We start from the raw sequence: 25,751 nt of genomic DNA, 5'->3' as shown, positions 1-25,751 counted from the left end.
ACTACAGTTGAATTCAGAAGACAATAGTAAAATTCGGTATAAAGTAAGTTAACTATTGAAATTAATCAATTATTTGTCTTGTTTTAGGAAGCCGGCGATTGTTTGGCAGTATTTTAGAGAAAAATGTTTGTATCTTGCTTGACACATCTGGATCTATGGCACCCTTTTTGGTAGAGGTAAAGAAAGAACTTACGTCACTGATATGGGAGCAGCTAAGAAATAACAACACAAGGTATGTCAGTAATTACAGTATTTTAAACTTATGTCCAGAGAGCTCTATTGCGAATGTTCTGGGACAAATGATCAGTATGCAATATTTCATTAAATGCTGTTTCAGCATTTATGTGTATATCACGCTTTCAGTGATCCCTATCTACGGCTCGTTATGCCAGCTGACATGTAGGGTAGCAACAAAGGACCGCCACTCAGTTTTATCTTGAGGAAGTTTCTGTACGGTGCCCCATAGTTGTTTCCATAGTTGGCATCCCAGTGTTCTTTGGCCTGTTTTGCTTCTGTTTACCTTCCAGGGCCCAGTGGACACCTGTTCTTGTGATGGACTCTTGTTTTTTTCTGATGGTCTGTGTTATCTATATCCTTCTCATAATGATGGTGTCCATGCTGTCTTGCTTGCATCTGGTGAGCAGTTCCTGATTGGTGATGGTTTGCGGCCAGAAAATACACAAGATTCTTCTCCCATTACTGGTGTGGAAGGCAACATTGGGGATGCTGCTTTTCATCATCCACCAGATTTCTGGTTCATACAAAAGTGTGGATCGAATGCAGCTCTGGTAAAGCCTCAGCCTGGGGTTGGTGCTGTACGGAGATGGCCCCAACACATTGTTCAACATCCTAAAGGGATTCCTGCCTTTGTTCCTTCTGCCCTTGATGTCTCTGCCTGCATTTCCATCATGCCTCAGAGTACTGCCTAGGTAGGTGAACTCTTCATTCTGATAGATACATCTGCCGTGTGGATTCCTCACCTTGTGAATATCCCCCCTGCGTCAGCAACATTCGGAAATTCTTTTGTAGCTTCGCGCCGACGTGGACCCGGACGTGATAGAGGCACGGCATCGCTCGCGACTCCGCTGACGTCACCGACGCCTATGATAGGCCCACGCCGGCGTGATGACATAAGTTCCCTTGTTCCCTTTTTTCCGCGTCGTCGACACTAACGGTTTTCAGGGATCGTCTGTAGCCTTGTCTGTAACTTTGTTACTTGCTATTTGTTTCTAGTCTCTTTGTCTTCACTTTCTTTTGACATGTCTTCGAAGAGGACCGGTTTTAAGGCCTGCGGAGAATGTAATAAGGTGATGTCCATTACAGATCCGCATGAATGCTGTTTGTGGTGTCTGAGCTCCGACCACGACGTCGAGGACTGCCAATCCTGCAGGAAGAGGACACCAAAGGCCCTCCGGGAAAGGGAAGCAAAACTTCTGGTTGCCAAGTTTAAAGAAGGAAAAGAAAAGAAGAAATCAAGATCGCGGACTTGACGTTCGAAGTCAAGGTCTCGCTCAAGGTCGCGATCGGATTCGTCCTCAGCCCATGCTTCAAGGTCTTCGAGGAAGAAGCATAAAAAGAGAATCCATGAATCCCAACATCGATCGAGAAAGGAGTCGGTTTCCAAGCCGAAGTCGCAGGTGAAGCTGGTCGAGAAGGTGGTTTCTTCGGCTTCGGAGGAACAGGATGCCGAGGCTGAGGCGTCGCATGCGAATTCTCCGAGTTCGCCGAAGTAGAAAGCTGTTCCATCTCCGGACCCATCCCATCCTTCAGGTCGGGAGGATGAAGGTGAGGAGGAGGTGGTTGGAGAGGGAGAGGCTCCGCTGCCCGAAAGGTCTGTCGACTCCGGTGCACCAGCCTGAAGAGGAGGTCGACGTCACATCAACTCCGCGCCCTAGAGATCCGCATGGGGGTTCGTATCCAGCCTTCCCAGGTCCGGGTCAGGATCCTTTGCATTTTCTGAATGCGATGTTCGGAATTTATTCAAGGGCTATGTATCCCTCTGGGGCTCCTTCTGGTCCTATGGGTCCGATGGCATATGGTCTGGGTGTTCCTCAATCCTATGCACCTGCGCCCTTTATGCCCTTTATGCCGGCTCCGACGCCGCATTGGCATTATCCGAATCCGGCGAGGCCTTCTACTCCGAAGCCTTCGACGCCGAGGTCGGCGTCACCAATTCCGTTGACGCCAGTCCCTTCATCTTTGAAGCTGAACCCTGATCGACGTCGTGGATCTCTTTTTCGTCCGACGTCGGGTTTGTTTCCGGCACCGGCTCCGTCGGAGTCGGTTGCGGATCCGTCGGCTTCGATTGTGAAGAAAAGATCAAGGCGTGAGGCCCAGAGGTTGATGGAGGAGGAAAGATATCGTGAGGAGAATCTGGAGGAAGGCGAACTACAGGATTCTGAGGATCCTTTTGAGGACCTTTCTGTTGCTAGTGGCCTGGAACTGTCACCTGATTGGGACCTTGCTTCGGTTTCTTATGAACCCTCAAGGGATGTGACGCCTTATCATGTAGTGATAAAGAAGGCTGCAGGCTTGTTGAACATTGCTCTTCCAACTGCAGAATTTAAATCTAATCTGCTCACGGAGGTCCTTCATTCACCTTCTTCAGTGTCTGAACCTTTGTTGCCTTTTAATGATGCCTTAAAGGATCCAATTTTGGAGATTTGGAAAAAACCTGTATCGGCTCCTGCTGTGTCTAGGGCAGTAGCTAGGAGATATAGGACAGCTCCTGAAGACCCGGAGTTTTTATCCTCTCATCCTCTACCAGAGAGTTTGGTGGTGCAGGCTGCATGTTCCAAAAGATCTACGGGTGCATTTCCGCAGGTCCCAGCGGAGAAGGAGTCGAGAAAGCAGGATCAGGCTGCTAAGAAGGTTTTCTCTTCTGCCAGTATGGCTTTGAAATCCACGAATGCTACCTGCTTGATGGGGCGTTACATCCACGCTCTTATGGACACTGTGAAGCAGTTGGTGCCTAAGGTGCCTGAGGAGAGTAGGAAAGACTTCCAGGAGGTAATCTCTGATACTCAAGCTGCAGCAAGGCAGGTTATTCAAAGTGGATTGGACACGGCAGACTCTGTGGCTAGGGTCATGGGTTCTTCCTTAGCCACCAGAAGAGCTGCATGGCTGAAGTCAAGTGAGTTTTCCACAGATGTCCAGGCGGCATTGACGGATCTTCCATTTGACGGGTCTGGATTGTTTGGGAAAAAAGCGGACACTGCCTTGGAACGCTTTAAAGACAGCAGGGCGACTGCGAAGTCGTTGGGCCTTCAGTCCAGGGGCACTTTTGGTAGACGTTCTAGAGGATTTGTCAGATCTTCTTTTCGAGCCTATAAGTCAACCCAGCAGAAGACGCAGCAGCAGCAAAACACGTTGTATAGATCTTATAGAGGCAAGCAGAGGGTAACGCTTCCTCCTCCTCCTCCTCTTCCCCTTCCCAGCCCCCAGCCTCCGCAGCAAAGCAGCCCTAGATCCGCCATTCCGGTTCATGTGGGCCCATCTTGTAGAGAATGGGTATGCGCTTCCTTTTCGGGAGTTTCCCCCAAATTATCCTCCTTGCCAGGGTTATTGTTCGGAGGACCACCTGCTTCTCCTGCAGGAAGAAGTCCTGGCACTGTTTCGAAAAGGTGCTATAGAGGTGGTTCCGGAGCAGGAGAGGGGGGCAGGGATGCTACTCCCGGTATTTCCTGATCCCCAAGAAGGATGGCAGGCTTCGGCCGATTCTGGATCTCAGGATCTTGAACCTTTTCCTGAAACAGGAGAAGTTCAAGATGCTCACCCTTGCTCAGGTTCTTCAAGCGCTGCTGGAAGAAGACTGGATGGTGTCGCTCGACTTGCAGGATGCGTATTTTCATATCCCAATCCTGAAGTCGCACAGAAAGTATCTCCGTTTCACGGTTGGGTCGCAACACTACCAGTTTGCGGTCCTTCCTTTTGGTCTTACTACTGCGCCTCGAGTCTTTACCAAGGTGATGGCTGTGGTGGCAGCACATCTCAGAAGGTCAGGGATACCTGTATTCCCGTATCTCGACGACTGGCTGATCAAAGCGGAGTCGCCGGAGAAGGTGCTCCATCATCTGCAAATGACAACTCAGTTGTTGCACAGGTAGGGTTTTTCGATAAATGTACCCAAGTCTCACCTGGTGCCCTCCCAGCGCAACCTTATCATAGGTGCAGTACTGGACACTACTGTATGTCGTGCATTCCCTCCTCCTCAAAGGATTCGCGACATACAGGAAATGATTCCTTTGTTCTTCAATGGAGCGGTTGTTCCAGTCCTGAAGGTCCTTCGTCTGCTCGGTCTGATGGCTTCTTGCATTCTATTGGTCAACCATGCACGCTGGCACATAAGGGCGCACCAGTGGTGCCTCCGCAGGCAGTGGTATCAACACAACGGTGATCTCAGGGAGTCAGTGAGAATCTCCAGAGAAGCTGCAGCGGATCTATCTTGGTGGAGCGTGGAAGGCAATCAGTCGCAAGGAAAGCCTTTTCAACTTCCTCCATCGGTGGCCACGGTAATAACGAATGCATCCACTCTAGGGTGGGGTGCTCATCTGGGGGATCTGGAGGTCAAGGGTCTTTGGTCTCCGGAGGAAAGGTTGCTTCATATCAACCTTCTAGAGTTGTGGGCGATACGTCTGGCGCTCAAGGCCTTCCTCCCTTCCCTTCGCGGTCGGTCGGTTCAGGTCCTTACGGACAACACGACCGCGATGTGGTACATCAACAAGCAGGGAGGAGTGGGGTTGCAGTGTCTCTGCTGAGAGGCTCTGCGTCTCTGGTCCTGGGTTCAGGACCATCAGATTTGTCTGATGGCGAATCATCTGGCCGGAGTTCAGAACGTTCATGCAGACCGTCTCAGTCGGCAGTTTTCGGCCGATCACGAGTGGAGGCTTCATCCGGAGGTGGTTCATCACGTCTTTCGGACGTGGGGGACTCCTCGGGGGGACCTGTTCGCCACTCTGGAGAATGCTCACTGCCCGTTATTCTGCAGTCTCCAGTATCCGATGCAAGGGGCCTTGGGGGACGCGTTTCAGTTGAGTTGGGAAGGACGACTCCTTTACGCGTTTCCTCCCATACCTTTGATTCCTCGGGTTCTGAGGAAAATTTGCGAAGACCGGGCCCAAGTCATATTGGTCGCCCCGGATTGGCCAAGAAGGGTGTGGTACTCAGACCTTCTCCACCTCTCCTCTCACCCGCCGCTCCGTCTCCCTCGCAGGGCAGATCTCCTCTCCCAGATGGAGGGGCTGGTTTTACACCCCCACCTCCAGACCTTACACCTTCATGCCTGGAGATTGAACGGGGCAACCTGAGTTCTTTTTCTCTCCCGCCTGACGTGGTGGATGTCATCTTGTCAGCCAGGCGTGACTCCACTAAGTCCATTTATTCATATAGGTGGTCTAAATTTGTCACTTGATGTGGAGAGAAGTCTATAGATCCTTTGAGAGCCCATTTATCTGATGTTCTTCAGTTTGCTCTTTCTCTGGCGCAACAGGGGCTTGCTGTTGCCACAGTGAAGGGCTATCTTTCTGCCCTGTCGGCATTTCTCTGTATGCCTGACCAGCCGTCTCTTTTTAAGTCTCCTGTTGTTCTTAGGTTTTTGAAGGGCCTCACAAATAAGTTCCCTCCTTCTCCTTTCATTGTGCCTCAGTGGGACTTAAATCTTGTTTTGACCTTTTTGATGGGTGCTCCCTTTGAGCCTCTCCACAAATGTCCTATGAGGCTTTTGACCCTTAAGACAGTTTTCCTCGTTGCAATAACCTCGGCAAGGAGGGTTAGTGAGCTTCAGGCTCTTAGTTCCAAGCCCCCATTCCTGTCCATTCATGCTGATCGAATGGTTCTTAGGACCAGGGCTGCTTTTCTGCCTAAGGTGGTAACTCCTTTCCACCTTGGTCAATCTGTTACCCTCCCTACCTTTTATCCTCCCCCACACCCTTCCAAAGAGGAGGAGAGGTTGCACCGTCTGGACCCCAAGAGGTCGGTGTCCTTTTACTTGGACAGATCTAAAGACTGTCGGTTGGATGACCAGCTCTTCATTGGCTTGGCTGGCTGCAAGAAAGGAAGAGTTGTCCATAAAAGAACTTTATCAAGATGGATTGTCCTCTGTATAAAGATCTGCTACTCTTTGGCCGGTAAGGAACCTCCAGAGGGTATAAGGGCTCATTCTACAAGAGCTAAGTCGTCAACCTCTGCATTGGCTAGAGGTGTTCCTGTAGAGGATATTTGTAGGGCGGCAACTTGGTCTTCCCTCCACACTTTCGCGAAGCATTACTGCTTGGATTCTGAGGTGAGGAGGGACGGCCACTTTGCGCGCTCTGTCCTTCAGGATTTTCTGGTTTAGAAGAGTGGACACCCTCCTCCGGCTTACTACTGCGCCTCGAGTTTTCACCAAGGTGATGGCTGTGGTGGCTGCACATCTCAGAAGGTCGGGGATTCCAGTATTCCCGTACCTGGACGATTGGCTGATCAAAGCGGACTGTGCTCCGTCATCTGCAGGAGACAACTCAGTTGTTACACAGATTGGGTTTTTCGATAAATGTACCCAAATCTCACCTGGTGCCCTCCCAGCGCAACCTGTTCATAGGTGCGGTACTGGACACAACTGTTTGTCGTGCATTCCCTCCTCCTCAAGGATTCACGACATACAGGAAATGATACCCTTGTTTTGCAATGGAGCGGTCGTTCCAGTCCTGAAGGTGCTTCGCCTGCTCGGTCTGAAGGCTTCTTGCATTCTGTTGGTCAACCATGCACGCTGGCACATGAGGGCACTCCAGTGGTGCCTCCGCAGGCAGTGGTATCAGCACAACGGAGATCTCAGGGAGTCAGTGAGGATCTCCAGAGAAACTGCAGCAGATCTGACTTGGTGGAGTGTGGAAGGTAATCTGTCTCAAGGAAAGCCTTTTCAGCTACCTCCTCCGGTGGCCACGGTGATATCGGATGCATCCACTCTAGGGTGGGGTGCACATCTGGAGGATCTGGAAGTCGAGGGTCTTTGGTCTCCAGAGGAAAGGTTGCTTCACATCAACCTTCTAGAATTGCGGGCAATACGTCTGGCGCTCAAGGCCTTCCTCCCTTCCCTTCGTAGTCAGTCAGTTCAGGTCCTGACGGACAATATGACCGCAATGTGGTATATCAACAAACAGGGAGGAGTGGGGTTGTGGTGTCTCTGCAGAGAGGCTCTACGACTCTTATCAGATTTGTCTGATGGCAAATCACCTGGCCGGAGTTCTGAACGTACGTGCAGACAGTCTCAGTTGGCGGTTCTCGGCCGATCACGAGTGGAGGCTTCACCCAGAGGTGGTTCGTCACGTCTTTCGGACGTGGGGAACCCCTCAGGTGGACCTGTTTGCCACTCACGAGAATGCTCACTGCCCGTCATTCTGCAGTCTCCAGTATCCGATGCAAGGAGCCTTGGGGGACGCGTTTCAGTTGAGTTGGGGCTCACAACTCCTTTACGCGTTTCCTCCCATACCTTTGATTCCTCGGGTTCTGAGGAAGTTTCGCCAAGACCGGGCTCAAGTCATATTGATCGCCCCGGATTGGCCAAGAAGGGTGTGGTACACGGATCTTCTCCACCTCTCCTCTCACCTGCCGTTCCGTCTCCCTTTCAGGGCAGACTTCCTCTCTCAGATGGAAGGGCAGGTTCTACACCCCCACCTCCAGACATTACACCTTCATGCCTGGAGATTGAACGGGGCAACTTGAATTCATTTTCTCTCCCTTACGATGTGGTGGACGTCATTCTTTCTGCCAGGCGTGACTCCACTAAGTCCATCTATTCTTATAGGTGGTCTAAATTAGTCTCTTGGTGTGGGGAGAGGGCGGTTGACCCTTTGAAGACTCAATTGTCTCACATTTTACAGTTTGCTCTTTCTCTGGCGCAGCAAGGTTTTGCTGTTGCCACAGTCAAGGGTTACCTTTCTGCTTTATCTGCATTTCTCTGTTTGCCGAATCAGCCTTCTCTTTTTAAGTCTCCTGTGGTTTTGAGATTTTTGAAGGGTCTTACTAATAAGTCCCCTCCTACTCCTTTTATTGTTCCTCATTGGGATTTGAATCTTGTTTTAACCTATTTGATGGGTTCTCCCTTCGAACCCTTGCACAAGTGTCCCATGAGGCTTTTATCTTTTAAAACGGTCTTCTTGGTTGCAATTACCTCGGCAAGGAGGGTAAGTGAGCTTCAAGATCTTAGTTCCAAGCCCCCATTCTTGACTATGCTGCTGAAAGAATGGTAGTCAGGACCAGGGCTGCTTTTCTCCCTAAGGTGGTAACTCCCTTCCATCTAGGTCAATCTATTACCCTTCCTACCTTCTATCCTCCCCCCAAGGAAGAAGAGAGGCTTCATCGCTTGGACCCTAAGAGAGCAGTCAGTTTCTATCTCGATAGGACTAAAAACTATCGTATGGATGATCAGCTATTCGTGGGTTTTGCTGGCTGCAAAAAGGGCAGAGCGGTGCACAAGCGCACACTTTCCAGATGGATAATCCTGTGCATCAAGATTTGCTACTCTCTGGCGGGTAAGGACCCTCCTGAGGGTATCAGAGCTCATTCAACTAGAGTAAAGTCTGCAACATCCGCCTTGTCTAGAGGTGTTCCTGTTGAGGACATTTGCAGAGCCGCGACTTGGGCCTCCCTCCACACTTTCACGAAGCACTACTGCTTAGATACCGAGGTGAGGAGGGACGGCCACTTCGCGCGCTCTGTCCTCCCAAGATTTTCTGGTATAGCAGAGTGGACACCCTCCTCCGGGAGTGGGGACTGCTGTGGGACTCTATTCACAAGGTGAGGAATCTACAAGGCAGATGTATCTATCAGAAGAACAAGTTACTTACCTTCGATAACGCTTTTTCTGGTAGATACAGTATCTGCCTGTGGATTCCTCACGGACCCACCCGCCTCCCCGTTGTCCGCTCTGCTATACTTGTATTTATATGCATATCTATGTTTGAAGTTTATGTTTAATTTAAGAACCTCAGTTACACACTGTGTGTGTACAATGTTTAGGTTTTTATGTACTGTGTACAGTTTATATGTATATATCTTCTGTCATTGGTCCGCCCGGGTGCCTCGAAAGCACGGAAAAAAGGGCGGAACTGATGTCATCACGCCGACATAGGCCTAATAAGGAGTCGGTGACGTCAGACGGAGTCGCGCGCGATGCCATGCTCCAATGACGTCGTCCACGCCGGCGTGCTACAAAGAATTTTCCGGACGTTGCTGACGCAGGGGGATATTCACAAGGTGAGGAATCCACAGGCAGATACTGTATCTACCAGAAAAAGCGTTACCGAAGGTAAGTAACTTGTTCATCATGGCCGAACCGATCATGTTCTTTTCTTAGCTGCTTGTCCATGGCAGCAGAAATGTGCTGTATATTGAGTTTTGCCAGGGATTTACTCAAAATTGGCCGCATGGTGATTCCACACCAGTTGTTACAGTTGGTTAGCGCTCCCTTCTATGGAATCGTGATGATGAAGCCTTGGTTCCAGTCATTAGGTACCTCCCACATCGAAGTAAACAGTGGTTAGAGGACCTTGGATGATGTTTCAGGGTCTGCCTTGAACATTTCTGTATTCAGGTTGTCTTGGCCAAGAGGTTTTCCGATTTTGAGAGATAGAATGGCAGTGACAATTTCTTCTTTCTGTGATGGTAGGTGTTCACAACGAATTCTATCTCCACTTCTTGGATATCGGCTTTGCTTTTTTGGTACTAGTATGTTCAAGACTTGTTTAAAGTGCTCAGCCCAGCATGCTTCCTGCTTTTCCTCTGTTTTTTTGGTTTTTTTTTTTAAATTTATTTTTATTGCAGAATTAGAAACAAGACCTCAGATTAAGCCAATCAGTACACTCACATCATCTCCAACCCAAAAGGCGACAGGTATATCGTACACAGCCATTCAGCCCACATCCCGGAGGCTGGGCGGCACACCAGGATTACCCTTCCCAGGGAGATGTTTCCGTGTACTCCTTTCCCAGGTATTCGACCAGCTTCACCGTTCAGTATCTGCTTTTACCCCCCTAAACTCCCCCCCTCCATGCCCCAATCAGCGATCACAGAAGTCACATGTAGACACCTTCAACTGCCCACACCCTCTTTGATACAGTCTCAACCATGCCCCTCCAGGGTCCTCCTCCCGGATCCCGCCAGCACGACTACCATGGTGCCTGCCTACCTTCCCAGGAGTCCCTCACTTCCTGGTCCGGTCCTGAGTACTGTCCTCTGCTACTGGTCTGTGATGCTATGTCGGGTTACCCCCCTCACAACACCCCGTCTCCCTCCCCCCTCCCCCCTCAACTGCTGCTAGTGCGGGCATTCTGAATCTATACTAAGTATAAAGTTCATAGGTCGCACGCTACTCCACCATTCCAGCGTGTGTACCCCAGGAGAATCACGGTAGATGTAGTTTTCTCAAAGCGGGTGCGCTTATCAAAAGTTCCGAAGTGTGATGCACAGTTGCAGGCCAACTCTGGACACCAGTGTTTCTGGATTATTGTCCTTCATCAGCAGAGTGTAGGATGAGTTTCAGGGGTTGCTGTGCAGGCTGCCAAAGTGTTATCAGGTATGGTACCTCTCCGGGCGCGTAGGGCGTTACCTGAGCTCGTCAGCTCGAAGGCTCAAGGGAGCCGTAATTAAGTACAAAGTTCATAGGTCGCACGCTACTCCACCATTCCAGCGTGTGTACCCCAGGAGCATCACGGTAGATGTAGTTTTCTCAAAGCGGGTGCGCTTATCAAAAGTTCCGAAGTGTGATGCACAGTTGCAGGCCAACTCTGGACACCGGTGTTTCTGGATTATTGTCCTTCATCAGCAGAGTGTAGGATGAGTTTCAGGGGTTGCTGTGCAGGCTGCCAAAGTGTTATCAGGTATGGTACCTCTCCGGGCGTGTAGGGCGTTACCTGAGCTCGTCAGCTCGAAGGCTCAAGGGAGCCGTAATTAAATACAAAGTTCATAGGTCGCACGCTACTCCACCATTCCAGCGTGTGTACCCCAGGAGCATCACGGTAGATGTAGTTTTCTCAAAGTGGGTGCGCTTATCAAAAGTTCCGAAGTGTGATGCACAGTTGCAGGCCAACTCTGGACACCAGTGTTTCTGGATTATTGTCCTTCATCAGCAGAGTGTAGGATGAGTTTCAGGGGTTGCTGTGCAGGCTGCCAAAGTGTTATCAGGTATGGTACCTCTCCGGGCGCGTAGGGCGTTACCTGAGCTCGTCAGCTCGAAGGCTCAAGGGAGCCGTAATTAAGTACAAAGTTCATAGGTCGCACGCTACTCCACCATTCCAGCGTGTGTACTCCAGGAGCATCACGGTAGATGTAGTTTTCTCAAAGCGGGTGCGCTTATCAAAAGTTCCGAAGTGTGATGCACAGTTGCAGGCCAACTCTGGACACCGGTGTTTCTGGATTATTGTCCTTCATCAGCAGAGTGTAGGATGAGTTTCAGGGGTTGCTGTGCAGGCTGCCAAAGTGTTATCAGGTATGGTACCTCTCCGGGCGCGTAGGGCGTTTCCTGAGCTCGTCAGCTCGAAGGCTCAAGGGAGCCGTAATTAAGTACAAAGTTCATAGGTCGCACGCTACTCCACCATTCCAGCGTGTGTACCCCAGGAGCATCACGGTAGATGTAGTTTTCTCAAAGCGGGTGCGCTTATCAAAAGTTCCGAAGTGTGATGCACAGTTGCAGGCCAACTCTGGACACCGGTGTTTCTGGATTATTGTCCTTCATCAGCAGAGTGTAGGATGAGTTTCAGGGGTTGCTGTGCAGGCTGCCAAAGTGTTATCAGGTATGGTACCTCTCCGGGCGCGTAGGGCGTTACCTGAGCTCGTCAGCTCGAAGGCTCAAGGGAGCCGTAATTAAGGACAAAGTTCATAGGTCGCACGCTACTCCACCATTCCAGCGTGTGTACCCCAGGAGCATCACGGTAGATGTAGTTTTCTCAAAGCGGGTGCGCTTATCAAAAGTTCCGAAGTGTGATGCACAGTTGCAGTCCAACTCTGGACACCGGTGTTTCTGGATTATTGTCCTTCATCAGCAGAGTGTAGGATGAGTTTCAGGGGTTGCTGTGCAGGCTGCCAAAGTGTTATCAGGTATGGTACCTCTCCGGGCGCGTAGGGCGTTACCTGAGCTCGTCAGCTCGAAGGCTCAAGGGAGCCGTAATTAAGTACAAAGTTCATAGGTCGCACGCTACTCCACCATTCCAGCGTGTGTACCCCAGGAGCATCACGGTAGATGTAGTTTTCTCAAAGCGGGTGCGCTTATCAAAAGTTCCGAAGTGTGATGCACAGTTGCAGGCCAACTCTGGACACCGGTGTTTCTGGATTATTGTCCTTCATCAGCAGAGTGTAGGATGAGTTTCAGGGGTTGCTGTGCAGGCTGCCAAAGTGTTATCAGGTATGGTACCTCTCCGGGCGCGTAGGGCGTTACCTGAGCTCGTCAGCTCGAAGGCTCAAGGGAGCCGTAATTAAGTACAAAGTTCATAGGTCGCACGCTGCACCACCATTCCAGCGTGTGTACCCCAGGAGCATCACGGTAGATGTAGTTTTCTCAAAGCGGGTGCTGACGAGCTCAGGTAAGAGGTACCATACCTGATAACACTTTGGCAGCCTGCACAGCAACCCCTGAAACTCATCCTACACTCTGCTGATGAAGGACAATAATCCAGAAACACCGGTGTCCAGAGTTGGCCTGCAACTGTGCATCACACTTCGGAACTTTTGATAAGCGCACCCGCTTTGAGAAAACTACATCTACCGTGATGCTCCTGGGGTACACACGCTGGAATGGTGGAGTAGCGTGCGACCTATGAACTTTGTACTGAATCTATACTAAGTCTGGGGTTCGTCACATATCAGGAATTATTTGTAATCACTAAAAGTACATGGAGTCTCCACGGACTATTGTTCCTCTACTTCATCCTCCACCATGTAATCACGCAATGCTTGAACCACCATCTCCCAAGCTCTCGCCATTTCCAAACAGCTCTCCCTGCCAAGCCTAGTAGCCTGCCGCAGTCTGATAATTCCTTCACAGCCTGCCCATTTCAACAGTTCATTCATCCATCTCCTCACTGAAGGGCCTTCTCTAGATTTCCAGTGCCAAGTTATTTCTCTCTGTGCCAACATGAGTCCCAGATCAATAAATTTGCTTGTAATTTTCGTTTTTTTAGTGTGAGGGAACCAGAGCAGTAAACATGCCGCCATATCAAAGTCCACCTCTCTGTCTGTCACCGCATTCAAGAGTTCCCCTACCTCCGGCCAGTATTCCTGCTTTTTCTCTGTTGTGAGTAGTGTGCCTTGCTTGTCCATGAAAGGAGGGTTATATGTTGCAGAAGATTTATCATGGACTATCCTCCTGATGTTGAAGGCCTCCCCCTGTTCTCTTCTATTGGCTGCCTCCTCTGCTTAGTCAAAAAGGTTATTCATTTATGACTGATTGTCTGTTCTCATTATTCTTCAGACTTCTCTATTTGTGTCTGTGTATTGGTGCTTGTACTTCTCCTGCAGCCTCTCATATTGGCCCCCATAAATTTCTTTTTTGCTGCCCTCCTGTCTTCAATAGCTTGCTATGCGTCTTGTCTTATCCATTCTTTCTTTTCTTTGACTCGGCCCTCAGATATTTTTCACTGCCATTCTTACATATTTAAGAGACCAGTTCCCATTTTGTATTGCCCACTTCGGCAGCTGTCTCAGACTAATCTACTGTGTCAGGAGCTGGAAGCTGTTGTTGATTGGTAAGACTAATGCATTGTTGTCTTGAGGTCCTGTTATTTCCCTCCATAGAGTGCTGTCATCCTGATGTTTTCAGTTCTGTTTTTCTTTTCGCTTCAACTTTACAAAAGGTGTCACTAGATGGTGATCACTGCTGATGTGTGTTCCCCTGCTCACTAATATTTTGCAGTAAGGTTCTCCAGGTATCATCAGGTGGTTAATCTGGCTTCTGTCTCTGCCACTGGATGAGCACCAAGTTTGTGAATGTCACAAATTGGGGAGATAGTCCCCTCTATGACCAGAAAATGTCAACAGTCTTTCTCCATTGACAGACATTGTTCCACTACCTTCCTTTCCCACAGCTCTGTTGTGGTTGGTGTTATCATTCCCCATTTTAGCATTCCGGTAACGCATCACAATCTTCAAGTTGTGGTTTGGCACAACTTCAAGTTTAGCTTGCATCGCTTGGTAGTACATGTCCTTGTCTGTTTCCTCAGAGTAATTTATTAGCACATAGCACTGAATATTGGTGGTATTGATGTGCCTACCTTTTAACCTGGCTGTCGTGAGTCTACTACTGATTGGTTTCCGCTCAATTAGGCATTCTCTGTCCCCTTGCTCAGGATGATGGCTACTCCTTTGTGATGTTAGTCATTGTTCCTTCCCGTGTACAGTAAATCTCTTCTGTGGTGGTTTTCATTCTACCAAATTGGGTTCACTGATCAGTGGAATCCGCTCTCCACCAAAGAACATTCCTACTCCTGCTCTTCCCTACTGTAGGTTTGATATCCTAAGTTCCCAGAAGAGATTTTGTACCTAACCTCAGTTAGTTATTTAGAAGTTCCCTTCGCGTGTCAGCACAGAAATAGGAAAACAGGACATAGCTTTAATCTGACCAAGTTAGCTGAACAGATTTCTTTTAAACGTTACAGGCACCTTTTCCTCTTTAAGGGGTGTAAGAAGTGACTCATGCGTTCTGTGATAGCTCTTTCCAACAAAAAGGGCTTCTTCCCCTCTCTCTCCTGCTGTAGTGTTAATGTGGTAGTTCAGTAGCAGAGTACATAGGCCAACCTTTATTGGACATTTAGGGGCTTTATTAGGATGTCTGTGCAGCAGGCGCTCACAATGGATGCGTCATAGACAAGCCCGTCTGCATCAAGGTCAAGCGTTCACCTAAGGATGCTGCTCAAATTCAGATCACAGAGCATGATACAAACACATTGCTATTTCTAAATTATATTATTTCACTCAACTGTTATTTTCCCAAGCCCTCGAAATTTCTTACCAAGATTAGAGGCTCTTCAGATTCAATTTGATACAAATAATTCTCTCCCTCTAAAAATTGGGAATCAGTTTGCTAACAGCACTAATTCAATAACATGTGATATAATCTCTGAATAATGTCTTCCTCTCTGGCACATCATTTATTTGCATGTCAATCGTAAAGCACCAATGGAAGGACCTACTAGGACCTACTATCTAATAAAGTTTAGGGTTTTCTTGTCCTCACAGTAACATAGTTGACCAAATCTTCTTTCCCGAATTAAGCAAATTCCAGCCGTCTTCAGCCCGGCTTCCCTGAATCCAGTATAAAAATAATCTCAATTCTCAAAAGAAGAAGTGGGAGGGTAAAAAGCAAGTGGGATGGGTATGCTCAGACGTGAGTCCCATGCTCTCCACACCACTGGATTCAAGCAAGCTGGGCTGAAGACGGCTGGAATGCCAGAAACCGGTCCTCGGAAGCTTGTTTCTGGTCCAGGGCAGGCATGGCTTGGCAGTTCGGGCTGGACTGTTCCCATGAGGCACAGGGTCAGACTGATTTGCATATGGCCATGTCTGAACTGGGGTGGTGTGGAGTGCAAAAAAACGATGGATTTAGGCCCAGATCTCTGTACTGGGGTGAATGTATGACATTGTTCTGCATTCTGTCCATCAACTGTGATTTTTGCATTTGTCAAACAGGAGGTTGGCCATCAAACCCATGAAGTCACCTCTGGTTTCCTAGGTTCAAAGCATACAGATACATATCTTCTTCAGATAGCGAGCAGCCCCTCAGAATCTTCCACAGGTCCAGGAGTGTTCTGATGAGTGGTTCTGAGGATGCCATTGTGTTGGAGCAATACTCCCAAACTGGTTCTGGTCAGTTCTGCCCCTTCCCCTTAGTTTGGCTCCAAGCTGTTTATGTTAACAAAGGGCAGGTAGGACCAGGTGTCAACTGCATTTGCCAGAGACAGGGCAGACCCCATCAGCAGTCAGAAAGGGGGGCACAGCCCTCGGCTACCCTTTGAAGCTCAGAAAGGGCTGAGTACAACCCCAAGGCCATCCTGTTCAGGTGAAGAATGCTCTTCCGTAAACGCAGGGCCCTTTGGTTCACTGTCTGAAAGGAATACACATCATACCACAGGAGAGTCATCATCAGTCATGTGACCCTGACAACTGGCAGAAAGGCCAATTTTGTTTAGGCAGTATAATGTCATCTCTCTTAAAGTGGCATTTTCAGAATAGTAATTTAAAATCCAATTTTACCATTAAAATTGATTTTAAATTACAATTCAAATGAGTGGAAAAAAGTATTTTTCTACCTGCTCCCAAACTGAAGTTATCACTTATTAAGTGTAATATGGTAACCAAATGTTAGTCTATGGGAGAGATAGCTGTGCTACAGTGAAAAAATACTTTAAGACGTGTTGCAGATGCTCAGAGCTGCAAGCTCATTTCTGTCACCTAGTATGGAAGTGCCCCTAGATTGCCTATTACTGGAAAACAATCTTCACCACACTACCCAGAGAGATTGGAAGGCAGATAGACGGACCCCCTGTAATCGCACGGCTGGAGTACTAGACTGGATCAGCGATACAGTTGGGTACAGAACCCTGGTGGGGATCGGTCTGCACTAGCTAAAAGAGACATGCCAGATTCTGGAAGGTGGATTCCCCTCCCCCACTAGCTCCTTGCAAGAGGGCATAGACTGGTGCGCCATGCAGGAAAAAGCTGTCTACATATCCTGGGGCCTCCCTAGGAAACATGAAAAGATATGGGGGAAGTAGATAACATATTGTGGGATCCTGCTGGAATAACCTGTGCTTTGGAATCATAAGAATAAAGATTGAAGATAAAAACAAGTGGACTATATCTCAGAACTCTATCATTGCCATTGAATATCTTCTTACTACATGTCTCTGTGCTTACTCTATAAATACTAGAGTTTCACACACTAGGGGCTACTTAATTTTGCCCTAAATTATTACAATTATTGTTTCATAGGAGTGCTATCCTCTCTAATTTGTTTAACATATTGTGGGATGTTTTAAAATGTATTTACCCAGCAATAATTGTACTGTACAACTCCAAGATCAATATTACATCAAAGTGTTTTGTTGTGTAACACTGTGGTTATTTGCTCAAAATATTAAAATTCAGTTTATGAAAAAAAAACTGCACTAGAGGCTGCAGCAGGCCTGAGAAATGTTTTACATTGCTACTTTAGTGGGTAGTACAATTTGTGCTGCAGCCTATTTATAGAATTTGGGTTATAGTCCCTGGGTACTTGTAGTACCATTTACTAATGACATGTAAGTACATTAAATGTGCCAGTTACATGTATACCAAGTTTACCATGTTTAATGGAGAGAACATAGGCACTCAACCACTGGTTATCAGGGGTTAAGTGCATACAGTCCTAATGCCAACTAAACAGGTTTAGCAGCAACAGGGTAGTAAAGGTTTACCTCATTTCTTGTCTGGTCTGTGCCTATAGTTTACCTCCTTTTTGCCTGGTCTGCTCTTATTGCACCAAGGTAAAGGTTTGCCATAGTGCAAGCAGGGCAGTGTGCCCTATGTCTAACATGGCTCTGGAAATGCATCTGTAGTCTGATCAGAGCCATCCAAGAATCCAGACCTCATCAATCTTCTGCTCTATCTTCATGGAATAGGTAAATCGAGTATGGTTGCAAAGCTTAGAAACGGACAAAATGTTGTTACGAAAATATGTGGGTAGAAAAAGTTATTATTAACCCAAAATATTTCACGTCACATAAAGTGAATGAAATAAATGCTGACTACTGATAGTGTTGCACTCTTGGACATTTACATTCCAAATTAAGATGTAAGCGTCAGCTCCTGAGTTTATTTGCAATAATGTGCATATGTTTTTCACAGGTTTAACCTGATGAGCTTTGCAGAATATGCAGATGCTTGGCAAGACTGTCTAGTGGAAGCTACAGATGAAGCCTGCCATGATGCCGTTCAGTGGGTATCAAAGGTCAAAGCCCATGGACATGCCAGTGTTCTTGAGGCTTTGCAGGTTAGTTTTTACATTAAAAGTATCCTTGGTTACTGAAATCATCACGTCATCGCCAACATCACCAATTCTGCCTCTATCAGCAACACCCCTACTACCACTATCCTCACCACTAACAATTCTACCACCACCAACATCATCCCACACAGCACTACTTATACCACAAATATCACCCATACTGCTGCCCCCTCTATTACCACTTCTACCACCATCACCACCTCAGTTATGGAAAGCACTACCACCATGCTCTCATGTGTTTGTGTAACAGCATTACCATAAGCACCCTCACCATTTCCAGCATTCCCATTACCAATCCTTATTGTTCACACCCAAACCATTACAACCACCATTACCATCATTACCATTACCACTTTCTGATAGATACATCTGCCGTGTGGATTCCTCACCTTGTGAATATCCCCCTTGCGTCAGCAACATTCGGAAATTCTTTTGTAGCCTCGCGCCGACGTGGACTCGGACGTCATAGAGACACGACATCGCTCGCGACTCCGCTGACGTCACGACGCCTACAATAGGCCCACGCCGGCGTGATGACATCAGTTCCCTTTTTTCCGCGTTGTTGACGCTAACGGTTTAACGGGTTACTCTGTAGCTTCTAGTATCTTTTATACTTTGTTTGCTCGATTCTCCCCGATTCTCCATTCTCTGACCTTTTTGCTCGGTTGTCATGTCGACAAAGAAGACAGGGTTTAAGCCTTGTAGAGAATGTGGGAAGATGATGTCCGTTACGGACCCTCACCAAGAATGCATATGGTGTTTGAGCTCGGATCACGACGTTGAAGGGTGTTCATCGTGCCAGAAGATGAATCCGAAGGCACTTCGAGAGAGGGAATCGAAGCTTCTTATGGCCAAGCTTAAAGCGAGTAAGGTTAGAAAATCTTCGGAGCACTCAAGGAGATCGAAGTCGAGATCCAGGTCGAGGTCTCGTGAGACGTCGGCCACTAAGTCTTCGTCTGACCACGCTTCCGGTTCTCGGAAAAAGCATAAGAAGAGGAGGCATGAATCCCGTCATCATTCAGGGGATAAGTCTGGTTCAAGATCAAAGTCTCCCAGGAGGGTGAAGTCGAAAGTGATTCCTCCACAAGTGTCGGATCATGAAGGTGAGGCTTCGCCTTCGGAGTCGGTGGTCCATTCTCCGGCTCCGTTTCCGGATCCGACTCCGGCTCCGTCTCCGGCTCATTCTCCGGCTCCGGATGACGCCGATGGAGTTCCTGATGAGGGAGAGTCTTCGAATCCTGTTGAAGAAACAGATTCAAACCTACCTCGAGGTCATCCTGAGCATCCACCATTCCCGACACCAGGTCAGGACCCTTCCGCGTTTTTAAACGCAATGTATGGTGTTTTCTCAAGAACATGGTACCCCTCTGGTGCGCCTTCGGGTCCCATGGGTCCTATGTCCTTTAATTTGGGTGTTCCTCACTCATATGCTCCGGCACCATTCATGCCGTACATGCCAACCTCGACTCCGCTGTGGCAGTACCAAGCTCCACTAAAAAAGGGGGGTTTCCTTTCTGTGGTTATTTCATAATTCTTGTACAGTAGATCAAACCAATAGTACCAGACACCTGTTGTGAAACAGTTTTTAACTTGTAGATGTTTTACAATATCCTCAAAAATATATATACATATAAACAAAAAGTTGTATCAAAAGTCACATTTATTAAACAAGCATTTACAATGCAATGGTTTCGCCTTTGGAAAAGTTAGAGTTATTGGCATTGCTCATGACATTTCTTTTTTTTTTTAACTTATAAATAAATGCCATTGTTATTTACATTGCCAACAGCTCTCTCAGCCCACACAGCCCTCACAGCCCACACAGCTCTCACAGCGCACATAGCCCTCACAGCCCACACAACTCTCACAGCCCACACAACTCTCACAGCCCACACAACTCTCACAGCCCACACAACTCTCACGGCCCACACAACTCTCACGGCCCACACAACTCTCACGGCCCACACAACTCTCACAGCCCACACAGCTCTCACAGCCCACACAGCTCTCACAGCCCACACAGCTCTCACAGCCCACACAGCTCTCACAGCCCACACAGCTCTCACAGCCCACACAGCTCTCACAGCCCACACAGCTCTCACAGCCCACACAGTTCTCACATCCCTCACAGCTGTCACAGCCCTCACAGCTGTCACAGCCCTCACACTTAAGTTTTTAAGGCACTCCTGATGCAGCAATATTTTACCTGAAAATCCCGAAAGCATGGAGTGTGATAATTTCCGGTTATGGTGTTACCCTTCCATTAGGAGACTGCCCTGAGGGTTTTAGAGTTATTGCTGAAATTGTTATTTTTACATTTCAGCATTTGCCTTCGACACTCAGGGCTATATTACATGGACACACTTTGCCAGGTCTTACCTAGTGAAAAGTGTCCTTGAATAAGAATCAAGATTCCGCCTTTTAATTGTAGCTCTATATGTACATATTGTATTTCAATTTATTGCTCTCAATATCTTCCTGTATCTTTTTACTCGGCTGAGAGGATGTCATTATCAAACCTATGTAGAGACACAATGACTACAGCATTAGGAGTAACCTAAAAATCAAAAGAAAAGTTTGATTCGCTTTCTAAAAGTCAGTGTGTGAAACACAACAGGCCTGAAAGCACTCGTCTGTGAGGTCACTACCTCTTCCAGGCTCATCACAGGTGAGTAATGTTCAACACTGCCAACACTGCGAATGGAAGAAAATAGAAAACCCCTTCCACTCCTAAATCAAAGAACACATTCCTGAATTTCCGATTAAGGAAATTTCACCCGAAAATCAAGACAAGAGCTACACTGCTAAGGAGTACCCGCCTTTTAACTACAGTAAAATGAGCCTGAAATGTTGAGCTCTCAGGGCCATTATATTAAATGTGGCCTTACCAGGCACCTGTCAAAGATGATGAATGGATCAGTGTATTTTTGGAACCCGTCAAAGTTAGATTAATAAGAGAAAGAGTGCAGAGTGTTTGATTACCCATGCTGGCTGAGACACCACTTACATGTAAAATACAGCAGCAGTGGTTCCACACAGGCAGTGGTTCCAGGCAGCTTTGTGTCGGTCAGAATCTAAGAACGAAGCAAGATCGTTCTTAGGAGAGTCCAAGTCCACAAGGGAGGTGGCCAAGCTTGTTCAGCAAACAGCTGAACAAGCTAAACTGCAAGGGGCAGACGGATTGGGTGGTTAAAGGAGGGGAAAACATAATCAACACTTCACTTTTCTGAACAAACATGGATATCAGATACAGTAATTTACACCGGGCAGACAGTTTGGCCACAATGAGGCAAAGTGCAAAGCACACTGGGATAGGAGGTAGACACACACAAACTTCATTGTTTCAACAGAAACAAATAGCTATATAAACAACGCCTTATTCACGTCAAAGAGTTGAAAAAGCTGCAATATTTCATAATAACTAGGACAGCCACAAACACCAATAATGGGACAGTAAAAAGAGCATTAGTGGAGCGAAATGTTGCTGGAGCAGGCAGGCATGATTTGGTTGAAGGAATACACTGAGAAAGACAAGCAATCAATAACACTCAAACAAATAATGCTTACAATAGGAAAGAGAACACAGTAAAGACACTGAGGCATTGTCTACAATGACAACCGAACAGGGATCATTCATGATGGGAAATTTACAACGAGGAAAACAAGTGAAATACAATTACACTAAAATATTCTGAATTAGGACAAGGAAACGCATACACCGGAGTAGGGAGACACAACACTGGACATAGACACACACAAGATTTGTCAATAAAGCATCACTGGGGCAATAATATACTAATAAAGTGACAAGAGACCTAACATTGGACACTGACACTTTTTAGAGTTGCCAGTACAGCAACAGAGGGGCAATGATATACTGATACCAGGATCAGGGGTACACTAACATGGAGACTAGGATAACAGGCATGCAGTTAACATTGGGACCGGACACAGGGATACACTTACACGTGATCAGGGAACAAATGGACAATGGCACATATAAGAGGGGATATGCCTACACTGGGAGAAGAAGCACATGGATTTATGTACAGGCAATACACAGACACACAGAAAGCAAAAGGTCCCGGGGTACACCCATCATAGAACAGGAGGCACATACTTTGCGTCAGAGAATGAGCAAGGACCTGACAAATCATTGAGAACACAACAGATAATACTGAATAGAAGTGTAGGATTTTGATTTGAGGCAAAAACACTAGAGCAACAAGACAATGGAGCAGAGAACACCAATACTTCAACTAGGGGACATGATATCCCTTTCCAAGCAAGACATGCATCAACTGTGGGCCAGGGAAAACACCACAACAGAATGGAAAAGAACCAACTCTATCACACGCAATGCACTAATAATGAAATAGGGACGGGACAGAAGGAAATCTGCAGCAGTAGAGCAATGTGTAATAATCAGTTGGGGAGGTAAAGTCTTGGTGCAACTGCTCTGCAACTGGACATATCACCAACACAGTTCTCAGTAAACATTAACTATAGCCTGGGCACTGAGTATTTCTAGTTGTTTGATGTAATCTTGCTTTGCAACGGGACAAAGGTGAGTTGCTAACAGATGAAGGATGAGAATGCAGACTTGGCTGATGCATATAGTCGGTAGTATAGGAAAGTGTGATATAGTAAATCAGACTCTGTCAATAAATTATTTATTAGTAATGTATTGACCTTCCTTAAAACAGTCATCCACGCACCTTAGGGTTTTGGCCATCAGTATTTATTTGGCAGCTTTCTCCATTGTCATGGGCAGTAAAACATTATCTGCTGGTTGTTGATATGGGGCATTTGCAAAAGCCCGGCCTTTCTACTAGTTTCCCACATGGCCAAATATGTGGTTCGTGCTATGTGCATTTGTTGTACGGGTCTGTGAAGTGAAATTAAAAGTAAAGTTTTTAATTTACCAGGTGCGATTTCTGTCCACCTACTCTTGAACCTTCCTCAACAATTAACCAACAATTAAGCTATCACTGTCTAAGTCTTTGTGTATGTCATTGGCTATAAATATCATGGGCCCTACACATGTTATCCCACTTTCTGCTTAAAAATTGAATGAAACCTAAGTTACTGCATACAGTGCTAGAACACGCTAGTGGGTAACCATGTGCTCTTCAAATATCTCAAATAAATTCTTGAAAGCTAATACTGGAATTATGTACCCTGTTGCTTGATGCAAGATATTAACTTTGCTGCTGCATGTGGGTCTGCTTCGAGCACTGAGCTGGATCCTAAGGATGCCTATGACAAGTGACTTCCCCGTAATCAGGCCAGGAGATGAGTAGTGCACCGGCTGCATGTTTTAGAGCATCCTTCGTTTTGAAGCATTTGATGAATATTGAAGATTTAAGCTTTTTCCAGGATTGCTATTGAGCAATCTGATGCCTCGGGCCACGAATCGCTTAAAAAAATATTAGTTACTAAAGGTGAGGTGACTGCAAAATAGAACCCTTTTGTCATAGGCTGGATTTTTTGCAGGCAGTAAAATAAGGATGAGGCGACTATTGCAGATACTAGCGATTGGTTAAGGTTTGTCTGATAAAGATGAATTCAGGCAGTCAAAGGTGGTTCTTGTAGATTTATACAAGGAGATAGGTCTCTTCATTAAAGGGGCACTGGAGCTTCTGCTAACAATCAGAATGCAGAGCTTCATTGACTTCATGACACATTCTAAACATTCTAAGCCAAAGAGTTACATTACCACAGTTTGTGACAAGTGGTTTTCAGAGACACAAGGTAGGAGTTTGATACGTGAGATGCTTTTGCTTTCCTGGCAAAAGATGACAAATTCATGAATGAGGATTTAAACGCCATGGCAGAACGGGCTTCTCTAGGCAGTGTGGTGAAGGGAAACCTGGCCCAAGCTGTTGAATGTTTGGAACTGATGTGTGAAAGGGTGCAGCAGGGTGCAAAAGGCAAGTTGATACGTGAACTTTTAGAAATGCACAGTAATTGTAGACAAACCAATACTGAGTTGTCATATCATTTGGTCCTTGGTTTTCAGTTTGTTTTCCACCCAACTTGATTCAGGTCTTTACGGAGAGGTGTGTTTTTTTTTACATGTGGAACTATTATCTCAAAGTACAGATGTATGCCAGTTCTCCATGAGAATAAAGCAGAATGAGAATCCGAAATGACAAGGTGCCAAGTCTCAGGTGAGTGCCTTGGCGGTCTGTCAGAGGCTGCGAAGAGAGGCGCTGCTATTAAAAACCATCAACCACCTTGCCTAGCTTTGAGCCATTGGAATACATTAACCCCACCGTGTTTGAACGTCTCCTATCCTTTTGTTACACGGGCCGTATCTGCCTGCAGCTGGCGGACATCATCAGTTATCTGACTGCTGCCAGTTTCCTGCAGATGCAGCATGTCATTGACAAATGTACGCAGATTCTGGAGGGCATCCACTTCAAAATTAGCACTGAGGACACAGAGCAAGAACTTAGTCACCCAAAACCTGCAGAGCGACTGCCTGATTCTCACCGAGTGAGCCAGAGCTTGAGCCCACGTCACAGCACCCCACGTGGCAGCCGGCATGGTCAGGTCAGCACAGTGCTGGACCTCCGGGAGCTGAGCCCCCCCGAGGAGTCCACCAGCCCTCAAATAATTGAACAGAGTTCGGACGCAGAAAGTCGTGAGCCAATATTGCGCATTAACCGGGTAGGACAGTGGTATGTTGAGACAGGGGCGGCGGATCGCAGTGGGCGGAGTGAGGATGATGTGCAAGTAGTTGATGGGATGAGAATCAAGAGTGAGAACATGGAGGAGTGGCTTGGAGTGGAAAACCAGCCATCTGGAGAAGATGGGAGCAGTGCTGAGGAGGTGACGGCTATGGTGATTGATACCACGGACCATGGATCTGGGAGTCAGGAGAGCTATGGACTGGGGTCATCTGGAATCAAGGTAGCCCGGCCAACTAGCAGTGAAATGGACAGGTGAGTGTGCATTATTTTTTTATTCACACACAATATTGACTTCCTTTTGCAACTGTGTTGTTTAATTTTGATAGAGGAACTATACATCTGCGTTCCTTATACAACTTACTAAAAGCAGTCCACCGCTGGTTGTACGATCGAGTTTCATGTAGCTCGATAACCTAGTAATGTAGTATTTTGATTGGAAAAAATCATGACGCGATTAGACTTTTATTAATTGGACAAGTGTAGAATGGGACCCAGTCCTCAATAGGACTACGTGTGAGTGAGAGAGGACCTGAAATCCGGCGGGGGTCTGACCGGTCAGCACCACGGGCTGCTTCTTCCGCTCCGGGGAAACAAGAGAGTGGATGGGGGCTGGGCAGAAGCGGGAGACCGCCACCCTCGTGAATGAGGCCGGGGGACACCGTTCAGGGGATCCGTGCCGCTGCCGCAGCCGTGTGCACCCTGCGTGCGGAGCCACGCAACACCCGAGCAACACAGCACTCACCGTGGGCGGAGGCGCGGGGCTGCAGCTGTCCTACTCGGCAACACCTGCCCGGCAACGTCCTCCGCTTCTTCCGGGGCTCCCTCCAGGCAGGCCACGGGAGCCCCGCGTGGGCCGCCATACTTCTTGTGGGCCGCCGTCTTCCTTCTTCCCCTGGGCGGCGGGGGGGCGGGCACTTCCGGCCGGCCGCGCTAGGATTGGCCGGCCGGCCGGCTGAAGAAACCTGACGAGGGGGGCGGGCGGGAGAGGACGAGGGGGGCGGGAGAGGACGAGGGGGGCGGGAAAGGACACGGACGTCGGGAGGGAG

General features: G+C 47.6%; 1 protein-coding gene and 1 pseudogene across 3 annotated transcripts in view; both read left to right on the top strand.

Annotated features, from left to right (window-relative positions):
- Positions 1-25,751, top strand: part of VWA3A (von Willebrand factor A domain containing 3A) — a 544,099-nt gene that overhangs the window by 400,084 nt on the left and 118,264 nt on the right. For all 3 annotated transcript variants that reach the window (XM_086940772.1, XM_086940773.1, XM_086940771.1), the window contains 2 exons: positions 88-232; positions 17,848-17,992. In XM_086940772.1, coding sequence (XP_086796898.1) covers positions 88-232; positions 17,848-17,992 — 290 coding nt within the window. The remainder of the gene's footprint in view (positions 1-87; positions 233-17,847; positions 17,993-25,751) is intronic.
- On the top strand, positions 24,146-24,961 carry LOC147684893 (zinc finger and BTB domain-containing protein 37 pseudogene; annotated as a pseudogene).

Source organism: Lissotriton vulgaris, chromosome 10 (assembly GCF_964263255.1).
Source record: "Lissotriton vulgaris chromosome 10, aLisVul1.2, whole genome shotgun sequence".
In the NCBI taxonomy this organism is placed as follows: domain Eukaryota; kingdom Metazoa; phylum Chordata; class Amphibia; order Caudata; family Salamandridae; genus Lissotriton; species Lissotriton vulgaris.
The sequence above is the reverse complement of the archived record's forward strand: the minus strand, read 5'-3'. Positions and strand labels throughout refer to the sequence as shown.